Source organism: Telopea speciosissima, chromosome 4, assembly GCF_018873765.1.
Source record: "Telopea speciosissima isolate NSW1024214 ecotype Mountain lineage chromosome 4, Tspe_v1, whole genome shotgun sequence".
In the NCBI taxonomy this organism is placed as follows: Eukaryota; Viridiplantae; Streptophyta; class Magnoliopsida; order Proteales; family Proteaceae; genus Telopea; species Telopea speciosissima.
Genome location: NC_057919.1, coordinates 2,956,354 through 2,971,335, shown reverse-complemented (window position 1 = coordinate 2,971,335; position 14,982 = coordinate 2,956,354). Strand labels below are relative to the sequence as shown.

Below are 14,982 nucleotides of genomic sequence, written 5' to 3'. Positions count from 1 at the left end.
CCGTTGAAAAACTTTCTCGTTTCATCTCCGACATATTTACTAAATTATGAAATTTTGTTTATGTGTGTGGGCCGACCAAAGGGTATAGGACATGGAAATAAATATCAGTATTAGATCAAATGTATTGATCGATCCATATTGGTATTGGCCTTGCCTACCCGATCCGGTATCAGTAGATTGGTTTCTTATTAAGAGAAAATCTATCTAAAAACAAATTTTTATCAAAATTGAAGGCAAAACTGTCTGATACGTATGGCCGTGATTGATACGGATCCCAATACCAATATATATATATAAACTTGATATTGATATAGGGACCGTATGGTATGAAAGACTTAGACTTAGGCCCAGACTTCGGGAAGACTAAAAAGTATCCTAATTACAAGTGGGCTTCATAGTTCTTCCAGGCCCATGCTAGATTCTAAGGGAACTAATCAGTTATTACCCTCTTTCCCCCCTCTAGTAGGCAGGGCTCATCACATTTGCCAATATGAGTTAAAGTCCATTGGATTTCAGTTTGATATAGAATTAAATAGGTGTTAATTGATTCAGTTCCCATTTTTAGGTTCAGGATACTATATATATATATATATATACAAAATCAAAAATAAAGTTGAAAAGGAAATTACAACCTCATGAAGATACAGTCCCATAATGAGGAATTTGATATCTTTCACACCTTTTTTACACAACTCAACAAAGAATCTCATAGTAGTTAATTTCACGCAACTCAACATAGACAAAAAGACATATGATTGTAGAGTTTAGTATGGTGTAGGTTTGGTTTACACAGGTTACGCTTTGTTTGATTTGATTATTCAAGCTAGCTTTTTAAATTTAAAATCGAAACCAAATCGAATGAAATTTCACTTTCAAAAACAAAAAACCAAACTAGATTTTTTTCAATTCGATTAGGTTTTTAGTTCCAATTCTAAGTTGACACCCTTAGAAATAGGGAACCCAACCGGTTGGACCCCACTAATTTAGGCCTTGTATCATTACCGCCCTTTTAGGTAATCGAGCCTCGTAGGCCAGGGCATGGACACATTTCTATTTGATCGGTTGATTAATGGTCCATAATCAGGCTCATTCATCGGGCTCTAAACATGTTAATTGACTAATTGTGCTATAATCGGGATAAACGGGTTAATCGGGCTATAAACGACCGGTTATCAATCAGCCACCCTCAGTCGGGTGACCATCGGGCCACTACCTTGTAATAGGAATGCCCAAATATTAATCGATTGATGCTTGAGTCCGACGTGCTTAGTAATCAGCTGGACCGGTCTCGGGCTTCAGCAAGTCGATTCAAGTTGAGTCTACCGATGTGGACCAACTTTTGATAGCCCTACGTAGAAACAAGGGTTTGTCTTGTTGAATCGAGGGTCCCTCTGAATTGAGGATGGAAGAGATATTAATATATGGTTTGATCCTTGGACACCGACTTTGCAGAGTTAGGCCTGATTTGGTAATATTTCTATTTCAATTTCATTTTTTGGTTTGATTTTTGCACCTTATTTCAATGAGATAGAAATCAAATGGAACAGGAATTCTAAAATAGCAATAAGTTGTTTCAATTTTGAATTTGAAATTGATTTCACTCTTCCTATTTAATGAGTACATGGTTAATTTGATGGGCAAAGCATTGATTTCATATTAAGTGATGGTCTTGCCGCCACCACCACCTCCTTCTCGGCTCAGCCCTCACCTCGCTCCTTGCCCCTTGCCTCTTGCGTCCACCACCCTCTCCCAAAGAAATATAGAAAATTTTTTCTCAAAAATTGAATTTCCAAATGGATTTCTTATTTCTTTAAATATTTCATATTGATTCAACCAAAACAATTTCAATTTATTGACCAAAACTCTATTTGTTGACTATTTTATGAAATCAATCCAAATTAAAATAGAAATCAAAACCACTCTATTCCTGCAATTGTCTCCCCAAATTCTTTATCTACCAAAGTTCATGAGTTACTCCATCAGGGGTCTTGGAATTGTAATCTTCTTGACTCTCTTTCTACTATGTGTCAGATGATCGGTTTGGTACTCCGGATCAAGATCTTCTACGGCATGCTGCCCATAGCAGCCTGAGCGGTGCACAAATAAGGTGAAGTGCAATGACCGCCTTACCCCCGCTCGAGTAAGGCGCTCAGGCAGGGGGTAAGGCCATCATTGCACCGTGCCCTGTCTGTGCGCCACTCAGGCCACTACGGGTAGCACACTGTAGAAGATCTGGATACTGGTATTGTTTTTTTTTTTTTTTTAATTCTGTATATATACGAAGTCAAAGCAAAACCGAACTGGAAAGGGTTTAGTCTTAAAAAACCAAGTCATAACCGATAGCTATTGGCCAGGTCGGTTTTGCTTCCTCATCGCTTTTATTTAATGCTCTTATTGGTCCCTTACCGATTTATTATAGGTTCGATCTTGGTTTTTCATATATAAAAAGAGTGAATAAGGCGTGCCGGATTTCGGTTTGTTAATGAACCAACCTGAAATAAACTGTTTAGGAAGTTTCGGTTTCCATCAGTTTGGTCCGGTTTTCTATTGAGTGGTTGTTATTGGTTTGTAATCGGACTACCATCAGATTAGATACAATTTGTTTCGGATTTATATTATACATAAGTACATTAATTGAAAATATGGGTTTTTTGGGCTTTCACTATCTTATCAAGTTACCATCGATATCTTGGTTTTTTTATGAGTAAATTACTCTCCCTTCCCCTCGATTATGATCAAATGACAAACCCCTCTCCTGGGTATTGCGTAATGACTCTCCCCTCCTCTGCATTAACAAGATTCTATCAACTGTACCCATTCCGTTAAAAATGGCTGTTAAGTGTTAAAAAAAGACCATATTACCCTTTAAAAGTTAAGTGTTAGAAAGAGACCATATTACCCTCTAAGAGTTAAGTCTTACAAAAAGACCATATTTCCCTAGTGTCTTAAAACATTCTACTTCTTTCTCCGTTCCTATCGTCTTCAACCATTGGAAAAGAGAAACTCGAAGATGAGGACTTGAAACCGCCTGCAACTCTAATCTCTTGGACCTGCAACTCCAATCTAGGCTTGGACCGGTATTGCCCTTGATGAATCAGACTAGTCCTGGCAAAAGACGGCCTATTGACGGTGATCCAAATGCAAGCCAGCGTTGTCGGTAAAAACAACCTGAATAATCCCTTTGTCCCTTTGTCAACCCGATTTCAAAACCCAAAACCACCATGAACAGCGGCAAAATTGGCTACTGCTAGATGCAGAAAATGCCAACGACCCTCCTAATAGCATCCTAAAGGCTGGAACAGAGGAAGAATCATCAAAGCAGAATTCTACACTGGAATACAAGACTAAATCCAAATCTGATAACGGTGCGTCGAGATCTAACAAACCCATTTCGTTCCATCTCTGGTCTTTTATGGGTTTTCGTTCTTTTTAATCCCTTTCCTCATGATTTGTCATACCAAAAGGTTACGAATAACTATGAATTCCTCATTTCCTGCGATTTTACCAGTGGGTTTTTTTTTTTTTTTTTTTTGTGAATTCTGTTAAGATTTTGGTGCGGCATTTCCTGATCTGTGCAAAACGAGAGAAAATTTTGTGGGTCTTTTGAGAATCCTTGGTTTTCGAAGGGTTACAAGTGAGGGTATGATGAGAGTTCTTTAGGATTGGAAGGATTTAGGGTTTTCTTGGATTGAGGAAAATTATTAGTGATGTAGTAAGATAAAGGTGGGGGTAGTGGAAATGGAAATCACCAGTTTGCATTAGATCGAATGTGTGATAGCAGGGAGAACAATCAAACGACAATGTCCAATAATTTGCTTTTGTTCCCTGTGTCATCTTCTTCTCCAACGGTGGCGTTAATTACATTGAACATCATGTTTCTAAATTTGATACCCTTACAGGCGTGGTGATCAAGTATGGTGTAGATGTAAAAAACAAAAACTTGGGTGGAAACCAGTTGGTGTTGTTTGATTGTTCAAGTCATTTTGTTTTCTGGTTTCTTATTCGCATAGTTCATCTGGGTTGGGGGCAAATGGCATTGCAGGTAGAAGAAGAAGAAGAAGAAGAAGAAGGAGGGCATTAGGGAGGGTAATCTTGGGATATCACAATCATAAGGGTATTTGTGGGTTTAAATGAATTTATTTAAGGTGATGTCATCACTTAACAACCATTTTTAACAGAATGGGTACGGTTGATAGAATCTTGTTAATGCAGGGGAGGGGAGAGTCATTACACAATACCCAGGGAAGGGGTTTGTCATTTGAGCATTATCGAGGGAAGGGGGGAGTAATTTACTCTTTTTTTATTGAGTTTGGTCTGATTTCTTTTTCAATCTGTGCATCCGTTCGATTTCTAAAAATTGGTTCAATTCGATCCAATATGAACCTGTTCATTTTAACATATTTATTTATATTTTAAAGTTTGAACATTACATTAAGCATACAACTAAAATAGGATATAGTGGGGGATTTGGGTCCTCTAAAGCGCAAGGGTGCATCGCACATCTTGTGGCGCGGCACCACAGCTCGCCAATTGGACTAACTCCCCTTTGGATGATCTAGATTGAATTGGAAATCCGGATTTCAAAATCCAAAAATCCTTCTATATATTACATATGCACCATGCTCAGCTTTCCTAGCTCGACCCAAGCCATCCAAAAGGGAGCTTGTCTACGTGGCGAGCTGCAGTGCTGCACCACAAGATGTGCGGCGTACCCCTGCGCCTAGGGGTGTCAAACGGTCGGTTCGGCTTGGTTTCGATCAGGCTGAATCGGTTTCAGTCTTGGAATGGTGAGACCAAAACCAAACCGTTAAGAAATTTCGGTTTTCGGTCAGTTTCGATTTCGGTATGATGCGGTTTCGGTTTATTTCGATTTTTCAATATCGGGTTATTATCGGTTTAGATCGGTTTATTTTTGGGTTTGAGGCACAATGAAATCTTAAATTCATAATTTATAGTGAGGAAAGATTCGATAAAAACACCTTAATTCACCTTCCCCGAGCCAAAACAAGTATACAACCATAAACAAGAAATTGATTTAATATGTTCATGTTGTAATTCAAACAAAGAATAATAAATTATATGGGGAAGAATGGAAGATAAATTCAAATCAATGGATAATTATTGTTACAAATCATATAATTATTTATCATTAATTGTAAGGGGAAGATAATTAAAATTGAAATCAAAGAATAGTCACTGAGAAGATAATTAATATTGAAATCACAGAATGAACCCTACTTTCAAATCATTTATTTGACAACCAACTAATTTTGTATGGTAAACAAGGAGATTAATAATGGAAGAAGCATTGTTAAAATGAAATTTCTTTTTTTCATAACCTCATACTAATTGATTTGTAACAATTCCCCTTACAACCAAAAATTTGTTCACTAACTCAATGATTTTTCTTTATCAATTCACCTATTCATAACCTTATACTTAATGATTTTTTTTTATCGATTACATTCGATTTGGGTTTCGATTTGCTATCGGTCAGTCCGATTTTCAGCCGATCCCGTCATATCCAAGTCCAAAACCAATTCAATAAGGATCGATTAGGTTCAGTCTGGATTTTTTTGGTCAGTTTCGATCGATCTTAACGGTTCGGGCTAGGTTTTGACATCCTTACCTGCGCCATAGAAGAACCCAATATAGTGAGTGCAGGTGGTGGTGGTTAATGGGTATACAACAAGAACCCACCAAATGACCCAAAAGGGGAAAGGGCAAAGCGTAAAGTTACACAACACCACAGGCAACAACGCAGACAGGCCAACAATAATTGTTGTTCATTTGTTGGAACTTGGAAGGGACAAAATAATCCTTAAGCAACAATTAAAGTCATAGCACCAGCTAGCCACCTATCATACCTAAGTCCCTGACCCACAAAAAACACATTAATCTTAACCTACTAACTAACTCATCCGTAATTCATCTAATTAGTCTAAGTACGGTAAATGTTTCAACCACTGCACAACATTTTTTAGTCTCTATCTTTGTAAAGGATAATTTTACTTTCCCCAAAAAAAAAAAACTTTGTAATGGACAAGAGTTCTCTATGGAGGAGCATGGCCCTGGGACATTGCCTGGCAGTATCAACGGGGTAGTCATTACCATAATTCGTGAGGGCAGGGCTGTTATTTCCACCCTCTTTGTATGTGGATTGTTATTAATGTTTGTATCAGTCTAGGCTAATATCGATATAACAACGATACAAATTAAGTGAGTAGTCCATACTGAGATGACTAGCTGGCCCGGTCCACTTTTTGGTGTATTTATCCTGTCCTTATCTTCTTCCCCCCACCCTGCCCCTAAAACAAAAATAAAATTCTATCCGTATCCGTGCCTACACTTTACTCCTTTGAAGAGATCTAAGATTCGCTTTAAGATTCCATTTGTTTCAATAGAGAATTTTTTCTAGAATTTTTATTATCATTATTAAATTTATTTATTATTATTATTATTTTGTTCTTTTTTTATTGTTCATGATAAGATAGCATATTTTTAGGATGATTAGGAAAAGGATCTATAAATATAAGAGTATGGAGTTGTTGTCTTTTATAGGGGAGCATTTCAATCATGAATAATTTATTCTGGAAAACAAAATATTTAAATTTAAAAATGAATCTTTTTTTTTTCTTCAAAATTTTGTTTCACATTCCAATAAAATTTCTTCTTGCTTTGAATTAAGCAATTTCGGTAAAAAAAAAAAAAATTCTTGAAAGAAACCGAGTGGGCTAAGGTTAGAACTAGTCTAATAATAGAAATTTGCTTTTAACTGGATAGTAAGATTCTAGCCATTGTGTTGGTTCCATCTAAAATTTGTCACTTATCCTATGAAACACATACAAAATTTTGAATTCGTATTATAATCAACAGCAAGCCAAATGCAAATTTAGTAAGGAAATCGCCACTTCTTTTGAATAGAAAATAACTATTTTTTGTACTTATTTCTTCATTAACGAAAATGCCACTTGCAGTAATAGGTTTAAGAAATGATTAGACCAGGTCCAAGTCACTGTGAGTGTCCATTGATTTGGTGTTTTTGCTTGAGCCATATAAAACTTACTTGAGTATGAAAATATATATATTTTTTTTAATTAGGTCACACACTAGAATTTTTTTGGGTATCTTCAATATTAAATCTTTTTATTTTTTCTCACATGTGAAGCAATCATAGCCTCACCCCCTCCTTATTTGGAGAATGAGAAGAGTGATGATATTAAAAAAAGGCCAAATGTTTTTTGTACCGGGGTTGCAGGTTGCGCCCAGACACACAGGGGTAGGTAAAATGATCACCCTGCCCCCCTGAAAGACAGACCCATGTGTCTAGGCACAGGCTGCACTGCGGCACAAAGAACATTAGCCCAAGAAATAAGAAAAAAATATGATTTACTCTGATCAAGTTTGACCCACCCAAATCACTAGGTTTTGACAAAAATTATTCGAATCGAAAAACCTGATTTTCTAACTACGAGTTAAAGTGCAATTTCCCTCTCAAGTTGAATTTTTATTATTCTCTCTCCTACTCTGAACATGTAGATGATACCTCTATCATAATCATCCTCCCATATTATTATTGCACCATCCCACTAAAGCAGTCAGGCCAAGTCCATTGAAAAAATATCTCTTGCGATTCCCTGATCGGTATAGTTTCTCTAGTGCTTCTAATAAGAGAGGGGTAGATCCCACCCGAACAGAGTGTTCAATCAAGAATGGAATGGTCATTTCACCCCCTTATTAGCGAACCGCAGGATCTGTACCGGACAGGGAACAGCAGATGATAAAGATCCAAGCCCACTCCAACTAGTGCACCAGTAGTTAGGACTTCTCATATCCGAGTCACCAAGTCACCATTGACCATTCAGATAGTTTTGAGAATTTTTGGAATACCTTTGAGATTGATTACGATTTGAATTTAAAGTGAGAAGCCAAATGGAAGGCAGGTGGAGGGAGGCGTCACTCATTCATCACACTCCACAATTCATTCACTTGATGATAAGACCATCTTACTAAATTTCAAATTTGAATGTAAAAAAACAAAATGATATCCAGCTTTTTACATTTAAGTGTATCAGAATCACAAGCATACCCTAAGCCTCTTCACATGAATTTTTTATTTCTTTATACTCTCTTCTTAAAAAGAATATAAAATTCCATTGTGAAGCGATATTGGGTAAGATAATGATTCAGATAACCCTTAGCCCTAAAAGTACATTCCCTATTTCCCTCTCTTTTGTTTTAAACAGTAATGTTACTATTGGTTGTGACGTTTCAACAATCACAAGACATATTCAAACCATTAACATGGGAGAATGCACAACATTGGCTACACATGACTAATCTAGAAAATGGGCGTAAGAGACGTACGAGACGTACCTAGTGCACCAAACTCCTACCACTGCGAAATCTACAAGGATCATAATATACCCAGCCTTACATCTTTTTTTTTCTTTTTCTTTTTTTTTTTTTTTCTCCCACAAAAAGATTGTTTCAGACTTGAACTCGTGACCACTCAGTCTGATCACAATAGAACAATCTTACCGTTGCACATGGCTATATCTAGAGAATATCTTTTATATCAAATATCAAAATGGACACATCATCTCTTCACGTGACAAAGAGATGTCTCGTGAAATTCAGTCAAGTAACAAACAAATGTTACAATAATATTTCGCCTTCAAATAAATATTCTCAAACATGAAAAACCTCACTGACACTGAACCTGCTTACCTAAACTAAAGACCCCATTTCATAGACTACAAAAAAAACAACTATTAATCATTTCATCTACTCTAAACTCTAAAGACTCACCCACCCAACCACTTGAAATTTACATTCGAACCGTTACATCGCTCGGAACGGCTCAACCGGGAACATAGACCGCCGGTCTAGATTCATCTCTTCGTCTTTTTTGTTTTTTTTCTCCAGACACCAGTGGTAGAGATTTTCTGACCTGATCGATCACCTGAAGCCTCGTGAAATTCACCAGCTCTGAACTGTCGGAGCCAAGGAGAGATGGATTCCGGTAAAGTCTGACTCTTTCTTGCGCCGCATCTCCAAAACTTTACGGTGGCTATTAGAATGAATATCGCCGGAGAAAGTCGGACTACAAGCTGGACGATACTCCGGCAACAAGCGACCCGATTTGTAGCGAACCCCACATGCGTTACATAGTGTTTTGGCCCCCAAAGGACCCGTTCTCCACTGCGGTGTCTTCTGCACGTGGCAATGGCTGCATCTCCTTGGCGCTTGTTGTTGTTGTTGGTGGTGGTGCTGGCTTCCACTGGCATCCGCCACTAACTTCTTCTTTTTCTTCTGTTTCTTCGCCGGCGGCTTCCCAAGGTAGTACAACATGTCCATGTTGTGATCGCTTTCCGAGAAGGTAAGAACTGATGTGGTAGAGGAGGATGACGAAGTCGTCGTCGACGAAGTGGACGACGAAGAATACGTGCAAGACGACTCGGTAAACGAAAGCGACCCCATCGACCATGTTCGCCCTCCTGTTCTAGAACGCTTGCTCCTGACCTTACACGGGACCGGCGTTGGGAAACAGAAACAGGGAGGTTTCACGGAAGCCCTCTCTGTTTCCTGTTCAGGCAGGTTCTGGTTTCCATTCTGCGTTTTGTCTGTAGGGCTTGAGCTGGATGGATATGGTACTGAGAATTCCAAGAAAGAATCTTCCACGAAGTGAGATAACCATTCTAGGTCTGCTACATCGTCCGCCTGAAAGTGAAAGAGGAAAAAAAAAAAACGAAAAATCAAGTTATTCCAAAATGAAAGAAAGGAAAAATCAGAGGGGGGTAAAAAAAAAGGTCTTTTTTATTTGTGGGTTTTCGCTATGGTTACATACCGGAACGCTGAGTTCGGAAATGGAAAAGCTAGCGGAGTTGGAGTTATCATGGAAGAGTTCTTCTGCTTGGGAAGAAACAGAGGCGCAGGGCTTCTCCCCTTCTTGCCCTTGAGAGATGCCCTCTTCAACATCATCGTTAGGGATGTCGAGGAGGTCGTCGACGAACAAATCGTCGCCGGGGGCAACCGTCGGTCCATTTGCAACCCACGGGTAATCAGGAATCGCTTGCTGGGAAGATTTCATAAAGACCATCTCTGGTCGGAAACTGCCTTTCAATGCTTTTGCCTCCACGCAATCCATTTCTGGTTTTGTCTATGGTTAAAAAAACACCCAAGATAAAAGACCAAATTGTATTGTGAGAATATTCCCAAAGAAAAATAAAAAGAACAAATTTTTTTTTTGTTTTTCATAGATTAAAAAATATTACCTGAACCTGAGAAGATGAGGGAAAGAAGGGGAAAAGAAGAGACAGAGGATAGGAGGTAGCAGTTACAGGAACAGATGAGGAAGATGAGGAGGGGGAGGAAGAAGTGGTTGAAGAAGGGCTGAAAGGGGAGCAAAGGGTTGGAGTTTGGTAGAGCATTGATTGAGGGTTGAAAGGGCCTTTGGATGAAACAAGTGTCTTCCTTTTCTGGTCTAATCTTTCTTTAGTTTAACAATAATTTACTCTCTTTTTCTTTTTTTCTTTTCTTTTTTTCTTTTCTCTCTCTCTCTCTTCTTGCGTCCTACTCCTTCTCTTCCCCCTTTTATATCCTTCTTTTATTTTTTATTTTTTTGGTAAAAATATCCATCTTTTATATAATTTAGGTTAAGGAGATAAAAGAAAGAAAGAAAGATTCTAAGCTTTTAAATGTTGGGAAGAAAAGTAATGTAACGGTAGTCCAGTCCAGTCCAGGTCGTGAGTCGTGTGACAAGTCAATTTCTATTTTTTCTTCCTTTCTAGTAATCTTCAAAAAATTAATTTTTTAAAAACAAAATTGAAAATAATTTTTGAGATCTAGATAGTGAAAGAGTTTGAACTTTAAATGAAAGGAACATGGAACTACAAAGAAGAGGAAGAAGCAGAAGCAGAAGAAGAAGAAGAAGAAGTCTTTGGGTAGATACCCAAATTAATTTACTATTCTAATTTCAGATAGAATTCTTGAGAGTAAGGTGGCCAGCGCATCTGGTAGCGTAGAGCAGCCAGCCAGCTAACCCAGCCAACCATCTCAGACTCAGAGTTGTACTCACACACAGTAGAACTGAGATTTTTGAATTCCCGTCCCACCAAAGTTGAAAATCACACATCTAAAAATAAAAAAAAAAAGAAGAAAAAGGAATCATCCAAAATCTGATATTCTTCCCCGAAACACCCCCCACCTTTTATCCTTCTGGTTTTTTGTTGTTTTAAGGTTTGTCTCCTTCTATTACTCATTCTGCTTCTACTTTTTTCTCCTTTTTTTCTTTTTTCTTTTTTTGGATTTTCGAATTAATATTTTAACGAGAGGAGAAAAAGATTTTGGTTCACAAGACTTACAACTTAGAACACCACCTTCCCATGTCCCATTCTTTATCTCTCTCTTTCCGCCACCGGTGCAATGGTTGTGAATGTTGAGTTTCCGTCTGGATTTTGGGAATTGGGAAAAAGAGAAAAAGAGAATACCAGTCCCACCGCGTTGATCGCCGTTCTTTTTGGTTGTTTTTTCAATTCCCAGAATTTTTCTTTCTTTGTTTTTTTTTAACTCTATTTTTCCTTTCGTTTTTTTTCCTTCAATCATGCCTAAATTTCGTAAGCAAACAACACTCAAATCCAACCTTTTTTCACTTTTGCCCAAATGAAATTGAATTGAAACCCCCCTAGTAGAGACCAGATGTCCGATTCCCAGAGCTCTTTTTCACAAAACGACACTAGTAACGTAAGTATAAGCAACTTCTCTTCAGTCAAGAAAATCGACAAACAACTCCAATGCTATTTGGAAGCCGCCCATTGAAATTTATTTGATAGAACCCTAGCCAATCAGCCAATGGGATGGAATCTCTTCAGTTTTAAGTCTTTTGAAAACTTCCATTTACCTCTCCTGGAACTTCTGGTGTGGCAGTGAATAGGGATAGATAAAAGTAGAGGGTTTAAACAACAAATCTATGTACACTCTCAAAGTCTCAATCTAACAAGTAACAACAACAACAACAACTTCCGCTTCATCATGAGAAAATTTCGTAATTAAAGAAAAGAGTTCTCCAATGGGGACTGGCCACATGTAATTAGACTCTGGACTGTGGAGCGTGGAGTCCCAGCACTGGACACGCTTGCTTCCGAAACAAGCGAACCCCCCAGCGTTGTCTCCCGACTGACATGATTTCTATAATACTCCATCACATGTACTCACTCCTCGTCTCGTATCAAGTATCAAGTATCAACCCCCATGGTCCATAAAGTTTTTCCAATTCCTATTACCCCCATGTACTCACTCCTCTTCTCTCGTATCAACTATTTAACCCTTATTTTTTTCATCTAACGAAATCTGATTCCACCTATTAAGATTCAGAGCTCATGTTCTCTGTGCCGCAATGCAGTGCAGGCTACGCCCAGACACATGGGCCTGCCACTCAGGGGTAAGGTGGTCATTATGCCCACCCCCATGTGTCTAGGCGCAGCCTGCGCCCCCGGCACAGAGAACATTCTCCCTAAGATTCAGGTAGAATTCACCCTTAAAAACTACCGAATATGGAAAAGGTGTCAAAATATGCACTCACATTAATGTGGCTTCCAACTATATTGTGAATCAAGGTACGTGAACTTCATGTGTTAGGGGATGTGGGTCTCATTAGTAATTTGTTAAAGGGGAAAGGAATCGGATCCAAGAGTGTGTGGCTCCTGCACCTAAACACAGTCCTCACAAAATGACTGCTCTTCCCTTATGAAAAGTGGAAATCTCATCCTTATTGACACATATCAAGTAAACAAGTCGGAATCGTCTTCTCACATGACACATGGATACCCTCTCCTTGGATGATAACACATTGTCCATAGGGTGTGAAACTTACCTTTAGAGTGCGGGACCTACACAACATGGACGGTGTGAGGTGTGAGGTGTGAGATCCGGGAAAAGGATACCCACATGGGGAGCTGAATCAGACTCTAGTAAATAGAGTACTTGAAGTGATTTTGCACTCCACGATGTATGTGCAGATTCCCCTCCCTCGTGGGTCATGTGGACCGCTCCTCTCTTCAACCGTTTTGGCCAAACGGATATTTTATTAAAGCCATTAAAAAATGATGGAGCGATTTTGATTTTGATTTTGATTTTGATTTTGAGAAATGGTGGGCAAAGTTACGGGCTTAATACGCGCTCAAAATCCCAATAAATAAAATGATTTCAAAAGTTCAAACATAGCGGGTCTCACTTGTTTTTTACATGGCAGGACTCAACAAATATTGTGGTTAAAGCACGCTTTTTGTACATGCTTATGGCTTTTAATCCCATACACTTTGCACAACTCTTTTGACTTTTTTAGTAGTAGAAGCTCCAATTCAAGTCATGCCTCTACTTTATTTGTTAAAGAATTGGAATATTTAAGGCTATTTGTTGATATCTTATTCTTTTAAAATTATGGAACTCACACATGGCTAAGCTTGTCGTAGTTTCACATATTTTTTTATTTTTAGAGAGGGATCTATATGTTGTCTGCTCGTGCTGATATCTTACATGTCAAGCTAATAGTGGACAAAAAAAAAGCAATTTTAATGTGAAAACAAAAGAAAAAATCACATATTTAACAAGGAGAGAGACTGCCATGAGCGCTCATTATGCCAAATGCAGTAAAACGAAACCAATAAAGAGGTTGCAACTTGCAAGTTGTCTTCTTCATTTTCCACCTTTGAGTCATGAACCATTAAACTTTTTTTTTTGGGGGGGTAAAATTGTGGAACTCATACATGGATAAGCTTGTCCTAGTTTCACATTTTTTTTTATTTTTAGAGAGGGACCTATACATTATCCGTATTGATATCTTACCTGCCAAGCTAATAATGGACAAAAAAAAAACATTTTTAATAAGGAAAAAGAAGAAAGAGTCACATATTTAACAAGGAGAGAGAGATTGGAATGAGCGCTCATTATGCCAAATGTAGTAAAATGAAACCAATACAGAAGTTGCAATTTGCAAGTTCTCTTCTTCATTTTCCACCTTTGAGTCATGAACCATTAATTTTTTCTTTTTTTTTTTGGTAAGAATCATTAAAATTTTTTAAGAAAATAATAAATGACCAATTGCTTCCTATCCGGCTTCCCTAGGAAGGGATGTCAGTGCAGCCCATATCCGCCACATGGTGTTTCAGATGGGACCCATAATCAGTGGTATATAGCCCCAAGGCAAGTTTCTGTTCATATGTCAAATTTCAATCTAAACAGACTTGGCCACGTGGTAAAATAAATATTTTGAATATCCATAACCACCAAGAGGGTACATACACAAACCATGTGTATGTTAAATTGACACATGATCATTGGAAGGCTAATGTAGCTTTAACAGTTATGCAGTCTGCATTTTTTTTTTTTGGTACGAATGCAGTCTTCATTTAGATCATCTCAATATGTCCTTGAGAGATTCTTACCCAAAAAAGAAATATGTACTTAAGAGAGAAATTGAAAAATGTACATGAAGAAACTAATGAAAATATGGATAATCTGGGTATTTTAGAAAACCAGGAGACATGGATATGTGAAAGTTTAATGGGGTAAGTCTTTGCAGGTAACTGTAGTTTCATGGCAAGCAATATATTATAATTAATGTAATCTTACAATTAGATGTTTCACAGCTTAACCCAGTTTCCAAAGTTGTGTAAGATGGGCTGGCCTAGGGATGAGACCAACCCAGACAGGTTTCTAAGGACATGCATAAGAATACAGAATTATGGGGGAAAAGATACTCTCCATCACCCATCCAGCGGTGAGGAGGACTTAGACACGCATCCCCAGGTGTTGGCAGGTGTTGGGATGTGTGTTCAAAACCTCCTAACCGTTGGATGGGTGGTTGGAGAGGAGTTGAATGCCCAAGTAGTTGGGGAGGATCCAGATTCTAGATCTCCAGAATTATGAGTCTGGATCACCTACCCATACATGTATGCTACACTACAGTTAGGTGATAACATC

The 14,982-nt window shown here is 38.2% G+C and overlaps 1 protein-coding gene and 1 long non-coding RNA gene across 2 annotated transcripts in view; both read right to left on the bottom strand.

Annotated features, from left to right (window-relative positions):
- Positions 1-6,012: 6,012 nt before the first annotated feature.
- The window catches only part of LOC122658862, a 26,057-nt gene continuing 17,087 nt past the window's right edge, over positions 6,013-14,982 (bottom strand). Inside the window, exon 3 of the long non-coding RNA XR_006332501.1 lies at positions 6,013-6,031. This is a non-coding gene — a long non-coding RNA (uncharacterized LOC122658862). The remainder of the gene's footprint in view (positions 6,032-14,982) is intronic.
- Positions 8,944-10,522, bottom strand: LOC122658859 (GATA transcription factor 5-like). The gene is made up of 3 exons (XM_043853997.1): positions 10,278-10,522; positions 9,851-10,162; positions 8,944-9,723 (listed from the first exon to the last, which is right to left on the bottom strand). Exons 1-3 carry the CDS (start codon positions 10,431-10,433, stop codon positions 8,983-8,985), a joined length of 1,209 nt encoding a protein of 402 aa, XP_043709932.1. The 5' UTR covers positions 10,434-10,522; the 3' UTR covers positions 8,944-8,982.